Genomic DNA, 13,000 nt, shown 5'->3' on the forward strand with positions numbered 1-13,000 from the left:
ATGAAAGGACCAGAGTACATGGCAGTCACCACCGGAGAAGTAATCAAATGTATACCCGTAGACGTCACGGTAAGAAAAACAACGGAATTACCTATTACTGTACGCAACTCCTCCTTGTTCCTCACTCCCAAATCGCGAATAGTTATCAAGTTCGGCAATCAACGGGAGTGCAGCTATGAATTACCAACCATGTACCGTATCGAAGACACCTGGGTTCAATTTGCACCCGAACCGCAAGTAAGGCAAACTCTTCCGCAACAACTCAAGCCTATGACAGTACTCTCTTGGGACTACCTGACACCTGGACTTCTTGCTATCAGCGGAATATATTCCCAAAAAGATATAGAGAAATTAAGAGACCATATTATGTTTCCCGCAGAAAGGCCGGCTCTTCTTAATACAGTAGCCAGAGAAATTTCAGGCCATCCTATTGACAGCGACGTAGTCTCTATGTATAATTTATTGGACAAAGCCTCCCTCAACAAAATAGCAGAAAGCGCAGCTTTCCGAGTATGGAAAGGATTTATCTCTTTCGAATCCGCTACTGCCGGAATATTTGGCATACTAGTAGTCATTCGAGTCGTAAAAATCTTCATTGACACTGCTATCCACGGATACGCTCTTCACTCCGCTTATGGATGGAGCATGCATTTGCTCGGAGCTATGTGGAGCTCCCTCACCAACCTACTGCTCCACCTTGCACGAGGACCTGTTTATAAGAATGACAAGACTAACAGAACAGAAGATAATGCATCGTCAGCATCCGCTGCTGCAGATTCTTCAGCCTCGCCAGAAAAAACAGCAAGCAACGGGTTTTCAAATGCCTCATCCAATATCGAAGCAGAAACGCTGAGAGATACCCCAAATTATTATCAACGTATAAGAGATCGTTTTAACGATCTAGAACAAATTACTACGAAAACATCGTAATTTGTTCTCAAATAAGGGGGAAGGTGTGACGTCCCGTCTATTTTAAAATTTTTATTTTTCAATATAACTATTGCGCGCTATTCATATTCTCATAGAACAAGACTATTAACAATCATTATATCCTATTAATTACTCTAATTTAACTATTTTTAGTATTAATAGCTAAAATCGCATATTCTCATAGAACAAGACTATTAACAATTATTATATCCTATTAATTACTCTAATTTAACTATTTTTAGTATTAATAGCTAAAATCGCCAGATCTGGGGTCCTCTACCTAGGAACCAAACATCTCTATCTAGTCCTAACCACGCGACCAATCAGGCACCATCTAGAGACCTCAGAGACGGCATGTAACTAGCGGAACTAACTAGATATTCCTTTACAGGAGCACTTATCGATACACCTATTACAATAACGCCAAACTATAAATAATAAGTACGATAAATATTAATATAATCAAGCACAAGAGATAAGGACTAAAAATGTTAACCCACTCTCTCCTAAAGTAAATTACAATACAACGCGATGTATTATTAATTCCGAAACAACCTTTTTTAGTCAGATTTACAGAATCCTAATTACATCAAATTTATATGATAACTAAAAGAGAAACACTAATTCTTTCAGAATTCATATCTGAAACGAAACACGATTCTGTAAGTGCGACTAAGAATTACCCGAGTACACATTTGAATATGTAAACCTTTTAATATTGCATTAATGAATTATGGATCCACAAATAATTATAGACCTTTTTATTAACTATAAATACCAACTATAAATACCTTTATACACGCTGGCTGAAAAAGCGTTTGTTTATCAACATTATTCCCAGTAAACATCGAAATCTAAAAGATATCTCATTAAAGAAATCTTCAAGATATTTCTAAAAGATATCCAGGAGATATCTAAAAGATGTCTAAAAATACTTTATTCAAGATTTCTTTGTAGAATTTCTAAAAGATACCTTTAAATATCTGAAAAGACATTTTAAATGATATCTTTAACATATTATAAATGGTAGTAATTTAATCAACCAACTCTGGCTATTTAAAATATCTTTATTTAATATTCACGACGTTTCGGCCATGGGTTTTGGCCCTTATCAAGTGCTTAAACACAACTTTCTATATATAAACTTAATTTCTGATCTTAAAATGTGACATGATATATGTAATGTGAAACAATTAACTATGCATACATAGTTAATTGTTTCACATTACATATATCATGTCACATTTTAAGATCAGAAATTAAGTTTATATATAGAAAGTTGTGTTTAAGCACTTGATAAGGGCCAAAACCCATGGCCGAAACGTCGTGAATATTAAATAAAGATATTTTAAATAGCCAGAGTTGGTTGATTAAATTACTACCATTTTTAATTATTATCTGGTGACTTCAGAGATTTTTACATCTTTTAACATATTATGTAATATACATATTAAAGATATCTAAATAATTTCTTTTAAAAGATGTCTTTAATGTATTTTTAAAAGATATCTATTATACATCACATGTTAAAGACATCTTAAAACAAATTTTTAAAAGATTTTTAATAGACATATATTAAATTAAATTATATAAATAATAATACTGTATATATTATTTTATTATAATTAAAGAACTAGTGTTATATAATTTGAGTTACGCGGGATTACGCTTTTTAAATGTATTTATGCAACGGGTGCGCGGAAAGTCGCCCTTTCCGCACATGATGGGATTTTAGAAAGGGCTCCCTTTCCACGCACCGGTCGCATAAAATATTGTGACCAACATGTGCGGGTCGCAAATCGGCCAAGAGTGCGGATTGTCGCACTCGGCTTCGCCTCGTGCGCCAAACTTCCGCATTCTCGTCCGATTTCCGATTTCCCGCACTTGTTAGCCAATATACTATTATAACATTTTATTATATAATAATATAATATGTGTGACACAAAATATTTTGCAAGTTTGAGGTTAATTGTAAGAACATGGCAAATTAAGAATTTATTTAGGCATTTTATACAAAAAAGATGTAATGATATATAATGACAAAATTAATTTAATGTGTATCTGTATATCGTCGTTGCATCTTAATGTAGATTACTGTAGACAGATCAAAAATTTGATATGCAATGGCCCAACAAACACAGTATATAAATGTTATATACTTAAGCATGTTACATGTAACGTATATGTTAGTTGTAATTTCCCACTCATAGATGTAACATTTTTAATATTACATTGTAGTTATATTGTCATTATATCCCAAGATAGCACTGACTTATCAATATATCAATGTGCTATTTGGTATATAATTACAATATAACTACAATGTAATATATGTTATATTAAAATGTTACATCTATGAGTGGGAAATTACAACTAACATGGATGTTACATGTAACGTACACGTTATATTACCTGTTATATTCCGTTTTATTATAGCAATGTAACAATTATATATCGGTGTTTGTTGGGGGTGTATGTTTTCTGTCTACATTAATATACAACAATGATATGCGAATACACATTAAGTTTAATCGGCTATTATATCATTACATTTTTTTGCATTAAATGCCTAAATGAATTATTATTTTGCCATCTGCTTACAAGTAACCTCGAATTTGTAGCAGAATACATTACTCCGTTACATTATTGAGTAATGTTATCAGTAATGCTATATAATTTAATCTTTGTATCTTTTCAGGAAGCAAAGTTTAAATATGAAGAACAAACAAGTTGCTGTACATATTGAGAATGTCATGCAAAGTCCTTGTGGTCCAGTCTTAGCGATTTTATTCAAGTTTTTCTTCATATCGAATAATTGAGTTCAGACAGTAAAGAGTTCAGGTATACAATTTCTTCTTATTATCATTGTGTTTCCAAGCAAACTTAATAATTAAAATATTTAAGATTTTATTCCAAATGTAATTCATTTAAGTACAAATTAATATTTAATTTTTTGCATAAAATTTTAATTACTGTAATTAAATTTTAAAGCAAAAATAAGATATTTTAAAGTACTATCTGTTACTTGATAACGATGATTATCACGAATCGTGATAAAAAGAAATTTAAGAAAATATGAAACAAAATTATTAAAATTAATTTTATTAAAATATTGTTATTGAATTTAAAAAATATTGATTTGAATATTTTTTAGTTCAACACTAATTGTAAGTAGCATTGATCTCGAATTGTAGATTGTGTAAAGTAGGCTTAATATTCAGTATTGATTATATTGAATTTTAAAAAGATGTAACGCGGTTATTAATTGAATATTGTACGTATTGTATTTAATATACAGAGTTAGCACACACACACACACACACACACACACGCACGCACGCACGCACGCGTGCTGTTGGAGTTACCTTAAAAGATAAATCCGTGCTGGAAAATGAATAAAATAATGTAGCATACTACTAATGTTGATAATGTTAAATGTTTAACATACTACTAATTTAAATAATGTTAAATGTTATAATTAATATTTTTTAAATAAATTTAACATTAATTGCTACATTATTTTTTATTTGTCTAGTATAGATTTATTTTCTAAGATATTTTTAATTGCAACTTACGCAAGCAGTACCTTTTAATTCCTAAACGTTTTAAAGAGATTTAGGAGATATTTTTAAGATATCTAAAAGATATATTTAAGACATCTCAATCATAACGTGAAAATGTCTTAAACGGTATCTGCATAATATCTTTAAAATATCTTGAAGATGTCTTAATATATACTTTCCGAATATCTTAAAGAAGTCTTGTGGACATCTTAAAATGACATATAATGTCTTTTAGATTTCTACTAGATATCTTCAAGACATCTTTAGATATCTGCAAGATATCTCAAAATTAGATGGGATATCCATTTACATTAGCATTAGTTTTATCACTAAATTCTTTTGGAAATCCTTTTGAACATTTTCCATCGTCCCCAGTGCAAGGATATCTCCTCGAGGGATCTCCACATGGACCGTGAATCATGTGTTTCAAAACTTTTTCATTAAGTTCTGAATATTTTTCTTCATTAGGAATTTCAGCCCATACCATCATATCAATGACTTCTTGAAGTCGGGGCTTATCTTCATCGCTCAACATTGCAAGTAAATGCAAATGTGGGAGTCCTCTTTTTTGAAATTCAATTACACCTGCATAAGCTATAATATTTCCAAAAATTTTATTTTGAATTAAATCCTTTAAAATCTCTTTGACATCCAAATTAAATGTTTTAGCGACTAAATCAGGTCGAAACTCTATTTGACATCCATCAAGATTATCCTTAATTTCAGGACATTGAGGATTGCAAGTCATGGTTAGAAAAATGTCTGGTTTACCATACTTTCTTACCAAAGACATGGCATCTTGGTATCTTTCTTGCAAGTTCCTTGGACTGCCCATAAATGAAGATGGTAATATTACAGGTACACCAACTGTAATTCCCTCATTTTGTGCTCGATTATCAAGGTGATCCATTAATCCTGAATAAAGTTCTGCTCTTAATTGAGGTTGATTTAATTTAATATAATTAAGTCTATATAAAAAAAACTGTTAATCTCGGCTCGAATTATTGTGTTACAATAAAAATAAAATCTCGACGGCAATCGAAGCCTATGCGGATGACATGCACAAAATTAATAAATTAAAATGAGATCTCAAATCAAACTCATTTATTAAATTCTAAACGTTTCGACTCACTTCGGGTCTTCTTCAGTAGCTGCAAAATACAAAGAAACAAAAATAAAAGATAATCGGTACAATCAAAAAATTATAAAACTCGTATACATACAATCCGCAAATAAATTAAATATCATTCTCCTCCCTATTCAAACCGTCCGGCCGTCGGAGTGTCTCCCTAACGGTGACCATCGTCAGGAAGGAAGCAGAGCAGTGACTCCCTTACCAACACTAATCAACATAGTATAAAATAAAACGTAGAAAAATCCACAAGAATTAAAAATTAAAAACCGGGAAGAACACTCACCCCGACAGCAAAAACAGAGAGAAGACGATGCTACACGTGACACATCACTCTAACGACTGTGCGGTATTCTACCTCGACACAGTCGATACATATATACGCAAAAAACAAATATAAAAATAAAATATGAAAATAAAAATAAAAACAACTAAAACTTATCGGCACTCATGTCAAAGGTCTAACAAAAAAAAAACCCAGCTATGTATAATCCCAAAGCTAAATTTTGGTAAATTTTTCTATTAACAGTTCAAAATTCTCGTTTAATTTATCAGTGTCGCTATGTAAATTTAAACTATTCCTCTGACGTTTTATGTGGATCATTTCGGATATCAAACGTTTACCTAAAAAAGGCTCCTTGTCTAAGACTTTTACATCCTCCCAATTAAATTCATGGTTCAATAATCTATGTTCCGATATGACTGATAATTGTGACGCATTTCTTTTTATGTTGTTGCGATGTTCTTTCATCCTAGTTTTCAACAATCTACCCGTCTGCCCTACGTACGACGCATCACAATCCATACAATCAATTTTATAAACTACATTGTTATGGAGTTCCCTTGGTAAATTATCCTTATGTACTTTGATGAATTTACGGAGACTGTTAATTGCTGTATAGGATGGAATGACATCCAAGTCACGTGTAATGTCCTCGATTCTCTTCGATACATTATTAATATACGGAATATTAAAGTACGAAACTTTTTTCTGCGTTAGGATCTTGTCATTGCATATATTTGCTCTATTGTTATGCAACTTATTATTGTAGCGGAAGAACAACTTTTTTAACCGCGCTTGTAATGTTTGAAATATCAAATTGAGAGGATAATTATTAGACAAAAGAACTCCAATCATAGACTCAAAGTTAACTTTATGGAATTTCGGATGAGATAGCCAAAAAACTCTATCTATGAGGCTGATAATGGTGCCTTTTTTATGACAGAGAGGATGCTGCGATTCAAAATTTAAATATCTACCTGAATACGTCGGCTTATGAAACAAATCAAACTCAATGCTCCCATTATTTATAATAATGGTGACGTCTAAAAAATTCAATCGGTTGTCAACCCCCTCCTCCATGGTGAACTGCAATCTAAAATGGAAAGAATTAAAAGTGTTTAAAACAATTTTAAGCATAGAGGGTGGGGCCGCCAACGCGATATCGTCAACATATCTAAAATAAAATGGAAATGACAATGGAATCGCAGCAATCGCTCTACTCTCCAAATCTTGCAACGTGATATCCGCAATGATCGGTGAGAGGGGGGAACCCATAGGCGTGCCAAAAGTCTGTTGATAACATACATTATTAAACATTGTTTAATAAAAATTTTAAAATAGACGGGACGTCACACCTTCCCCCTTATTTGAGAACATTGTTTAATAATGTTTAATAAAAGTTTCGTACTTTAATATTCCGTATATTACTAATGTATCAAAGAGAATCGAGGACATTACACGTGATTTGGATGTCATTCCATCCTATACAGCAATTAACAGTCTCCGTAAATTCATCAAAGTACACAAGGATAAGTTACCAAGGGAACTCCATAACAATGTAGTTTATAAAATTGATTGTATGGATTGTGATGCGTCGTATGTAGGGCAGACGGGTAGATTGTTGAAAACTAGGATGAAAGAACATCGCAGCAACATAAAAAGAAACGCGTCACAATTATCAGTCATATCGGAACATAGATTATTGAACCATGAATTTAATTGGGAGGATGTAAAGTCTTGGACGAGGAGCCTTTTTTAGGTAAACGTTTGATATCCGAAATGATCCACATAAAGCGTCAGAAGAATAGTTTAAATTTACATAGCGACACCGACAAATTAAACGAGAATTTTGATCTGTTAATTGAAAAATTTACCAAAATCTAGCTTTGTGATTATACATAACCGGATTTTTTCGTTAGACCTTTGACATGAGTGCCGATAAGTATTAGTTGTTTTTATTTTTATTTTCATATTTTATTTTTATATTTGTTGTTTTTTTTTTTTTTTTGCGTATATATTTATCGACTGTGTCGAGGTAGAATACCGCACAGTCGTTAGAGTGATGTGTCACGTGTAGCATCGTCTTCTCTCTGTTTTTGCTGTCGGGGTGAGTGTTCTTCCCGGTTTTTAATTTATAATTCTTGGGGATCTTACACGTTTAATTTATACTATGTTGATTAGTGTTGGTAAGGGAGTCACTGCTCTGCTTCCTTCCTGACGATGGTCACCGTTAGGGAGACACTCCGACGGCCGGACGGTTCGAATAGGGAGGAGAATGATATTTAATTTATTTGCGGATTGTATGTATACGAGTTTTATAATTTTCTGATTGTACCGATTATCTTTTATTTTTTTTTGTTTCTTTGTATTTTGCAGCTACTGAAGAAGACCCGAAGTGGGTCGAAACGTTTAGAATTTAATAAATGAGTTTGACTTGAGATCTCATTTTAATTTATTAATTTTGTGCATGTCATCCGCACAGGCTCCGATTGCCGTCGAGATTTTATTTTTATTGTAACACAATAATTTGAGCCGAGATTAACAGTTTTTTTTTTTATATTAATAATGTATGTTATCAACAGACTTTTGGCACGCCTATGGGTTCCCCCCTCTCACCGATCATTGCGGATATCACGTTGCAAGATTTGGAGAGTAGAGCGATTGCTGCGATTCCATTGTCATTTCCATTTTATTTTAGATATGTTGACGATATCGCGTTGGCGGCCCCACCCTCTATGCTTAAAATTGTTTTAAACACTTTTAATTCTTTCCATCTTAGATTGCAGTTCACCATGGAGGAGGGGGTTGACAACCGATTGAATTTTTTAGACGTCACCATTATTATAAATAATGGGAGCATTGAGTTTGATTTGTTTCATAAGCCGACGTATTCAGGTAGATATTTAAATTTTGAATCGCAGCATCCTCTCTGTCATAAAAAAGGCACCATTATCAGCCTCATAGATAGAGTTTTTTGGCTATCTCATCCGAAATTCCATAAAGTTAACTTTGAGTCTATGATTGGAGTTCTTTTGTCTAATAATTATCCTCTCAATTTGATATTTCAAACATTACAAGCGCGGTTAAAAAAGTTGTTCTTCCGCTACAATAATAAGTTGCATAACAATAGAGCAAATATATGCAATGACAAGATCCTAACGCAGAAAAAAGTTTCGTACTTTAATATTCCGTATATTAATAATGTATCGAAGAGAATCGAGGACATTACACGTGACTTGGATGTCATTCCATCCTATACAGCAATTAACAGTCTCCGTAAATTCATCAAAGTACATAAGGATAATTTACCAAGGGAACTCCATAACAATGTAGTTTATAAAATTGATTGTATGGATTGTGATGCGTCGTACGTAGGGCAGACGGGTAGATTGTTGAAAACTAGGATGAAAGAACATCGCAACAACATAAAAAGAAATGCGTCACAATTATCAGTCATATCGGAACATAGATTATTGAACCATGAATTTAATTGGGAGGATGTAAAAGTCTTAGACAAGGAGCCTTTTTTAGGTAAACGTTTGATATCCGAAATGATCCACATAAAACGTCAGAGGAATAGTTTAAATTTACATAGCGACACTGATAAATTAAACGAGAATTTTGAACTGTTAATAGAAAAATTTACCAAAATTTAGCTTTGGGATTATACATAGCTGGGTTTTTTTTTTTGTTAGACCTTTGACATGAGTGCCGATAAGTTTTAGTTGTTTTTATTTTTATTTTCATATTTTATTTTTATATTTGTTTTTTGCGTATATATGTATCGACTGTGTCGAGGTAGAATACCGCACAGTCGTTAGAGTGATGTGTCACGTGTAGCATCGTCTTCTCTCTGTTTTTGCTGTCGGGGTGAGTGTTCTTCCCGGTTTTTAATTTTTAATTCTTGTGGATTTTTCTACGTTTTATTTTATACTATGTTGATTAGTGTTGGTAAGGGAGTCACTGCTCTGCTTCCTTCCTGACGATGGTCACCGTTAGGGAGACACTCCGACGGCCGGACGGTTTGAATAGGGAGGAGAATGATATTTAATTTATTTGCGGATTGTATGTATACGAGTTTTATAATTTTTTGATTGTACCGATTATCTTTTATTTTTGTTTCTTTGTATTTTGCAGCTACTGAAGAAGACCCGAAGTGGGTCGAAACGTTTAGAATTTAATAAATGAGTTTGATTTGAGATCTCATTTTAATTTATTAATTTTGTGCATGTCATCCGCATAGGCTCCGATTGCCGTCGAGATTTTATTTTTATAATTAAGTCTATTGGCTTCAGTTTTCATATAGGCATCAAGTATAAATTGACATCTCAATTTGCCTGCTCTTTTAAATTGGCTAAATTCGGCTCTTGGTGCCAGCAGATGAGCATAATAATCCATTTGAGTTACTTTAAATCCTGAATATTTAGAATTATAAGATTTCATTTCTGAATGCCATCCATCGTTACCATATGGATATAACAAAGGATAACACATTGGGTCACACCTTTTGTCCAGAATTGATATTTGTTGAACATCGTTTGAATTGGTCAAGGCATACAAATTAAAGGTCTATTTATACGAATTGCACACATAATCACAAACACGTACACAAATTTTTTAAAAATTACTTCTTGGTGTGACCAAGTCAATAAATGCGTATGCACATGGGTGCGTGGATACGTGGGTGGGTGCGTGGATGAATAAATAAAGTGATAAAAATTTGTTAAAATCATATAGTAGCCATCCCGGACAAAATTTGAGTACAAATTTCGAAAAAGTCTGTGAATAAATGTTTGAATGCGTGGGTGGATGCATGGGTGGGATAAAACTTAAAAGAACCACACAGCAGCTTTCTCAGAAAAATTTGCAACATTTTTGTACCAGTTTCGTGAAAATTGGTCCATAAATGCGCATGCGTGTGGGTGAATGCGTGGTTGGAGGTGTACCACTTGAAAAAACCACATCGTCGCCATCTCCAAAAAATTTGCAACATTTTGGTACCAATTTTTACAAAAATCCGTTCATAAATATGCGATTGCGTGGGTGGATGCGTGGGTGGGGGCGTAAACTTAAAAAACCCACACAGCAGCTTTCTCAGAAAAATTTGCAACATTTTTGTACCAATTTCGTGAAAATTGGTCCATAAATGCGCATGCGCGTGGGTGGGTGCGTGGGTGGAGGTGTAACACTTGAAAAAACCGCATCGTCTCCATCTCCAAAAAATTTGCAACAATTTGGTACCGATTTAAAAAAAATCGGTTCATAAGTATGCGATTGCGCAGGTGGGTGCGTGGGTGGAGGCGTAAACTTAAAAAACCCACAGAGCAGTTTCCTCAGAAAAATTTACAACATTTTGGTACTAATTTCGTGAAAATTGGTCCATAAATGCGCATGCATGTGGGTAAATGCGTGGGTGGGTGAGTGGGTGGAAGTGTAACACTTAAAAAAACCGCATCGTCGCTATCTCCAAAAATTTTGCAACATTTTGATACCATGTGTTCAGAAATATTGCAAAAAAAAATTTTTTTGCAAAAACATACCCTCCTCTTAGGAAAAAAAATAAAAATAAAAAAATTAAAAAAAAAACCCACAGCAGCCACCCCCGAAAAATTTGCAACATTTTGGTACCAATTTCGAGACAATCGGTCCACAAATGCGAAAGTAGTTCGGGTACAGACAGACAGACAGACAGACAGACAGACGGACGGTGCTTATATATATAGATATATATAAATATATTTGTGTGTGTGTGTCTGTCGATAATTTTATGTACTAATTTTATCTTAATAATATTTTTAATTTAATAATTTTAGTAATTATTTCAATAATTCTTAATAATTTTATTTATCTTATTCATATTAATTATTTTTAATGAAAATTAATATTCGCGATACCTTCTTTTGTTCAGCATTTTATTTAGTGTCAGAATTACTCAATTAAAATCAGTCACGGATTCCTTTCTAATAAAAGCTCAACTTTTGTTTTTAGATCTTTCGAAGAACAAATTGAGTTTTCTATCGAAAAGATGGAGCGAGTTTTTGATGTCTTTATAATATTTGAATTTAAACGATAATCAATTTACTATTAGAGCCTTTATCTCTGGCAAGTGTGTCTTTGTTATCTCTGGTTATTGCCAATTGATTGAGGTAAACCTGGCGATAAATCCTCTAGAATATTTAAATGTTAGCTATTTCAAGAACTTGTCGCAGAATCTTCCTATGAATTTAGTGCAGGGATCAAGTTTGCATACTCGAGTTTCAATAAATGCAAAACGAATTAACAATATTAAAAATACTGTTAGATCACATAAAATTATGCTGTAGATGTTTTCTTATAAAGTCAATGTTTAATTTTAAAAGTTCTAGATTTTTTATATTATTTATTTCAGTATAACGAATTACTATTTTTATTCGAATTTTTTGGTCATGTTGTAACACTGTTGTAGAAATTGTATTTTGCTAAAATAGATTAGACATTTTTTATTAAAAAATAGTAAGAAACGATAAATAATAGGGAGACAAATAAAATAATAAGATAATGTTTTAATATTAAAATTTATCGCGTTGATTGGAAGAAGCACATGTTAGACGCGAACTTATTGAAAACATCAATTTGATAATAAAAGTTTTTTATACTTTTTATCTTCTATCTATGCTTACATCTCTTTTAAATGTAAGTGTTGAAATTAATGAAATATAATTAAGTTAAAATTCCGATTAACACATTTTGCAGTATATCTTTGTCTATTAAAAATATTAGTAATAAGCGGCGAATTATGTTGCACAATTTGAAAGTTATGTAATATAATTTAATAAATATTAATATTAAAACTAATATTTTATTTAAATAATTTTACTGAAATTAAAGAATTTTTAAAAAGTGCGAGGGAAACCTCAGCGACTCACAATTTGGGTTCAGACAGGGGTTAGGCACGAGGGAATCAATAGTAGCAACACACGCCCTGGTGCAAAATTGTTATGACCAGAGGAAGGATGTATGCCTGTGCTTTATAGATTATGAGAAAGCGTTCGACAGAGTTCAACATCATAGGCTTATGGAGGTTCTCAGAAAAACAGATATAGATACAAAGGA

At 32.6% G+C, this 13,000-nt stretch overlaps 1 protein-coding gene across 1 annotated transcript; it reads left to right on the forward strand.

Moving 5' to 3' along the window:
• Window positions 1-930, forward strand: LOC146722830 (uncharacterized). Its single transcript, XM_085483749.1, has one exon. The coding sequence runs from the start codon at window positions 1-3 to the stop codon at window positions 928-930; it is 930 nt and encodes a 309-aa protein (XP_085339875.1).
• Window positions 931-13,000: the final 12,070 nt, after the last annotated feature.

This window comes from Nylanderia fulva, unplaced genomic scaffold (assembly GCF_048542155.1).
Source record: "Nylanderia fulva isolate GAGA-0341 unplaced genomic scaffold, ASM4854215v1 Scaffold267, whole genome shotgun sequence".
In the NCBI taxonomy this organism is placed as follows: domain Eukaryota; kingdom Metazoa; phylum Arthropoda; class Insecta; order Hymenoptera; family Formicidae; genus Nylanderia; species Nylanderia fulva.

Bases quoted from the DNA above. Each gene is read 5' to 3' on its own strand.
- LOC146722830 (XM_085483749.1), top strand. From the start codon at position 1: ATGAAAGGACCAGAGTACATGGCAGTCACCACCGGAGAAGTAATCAAA.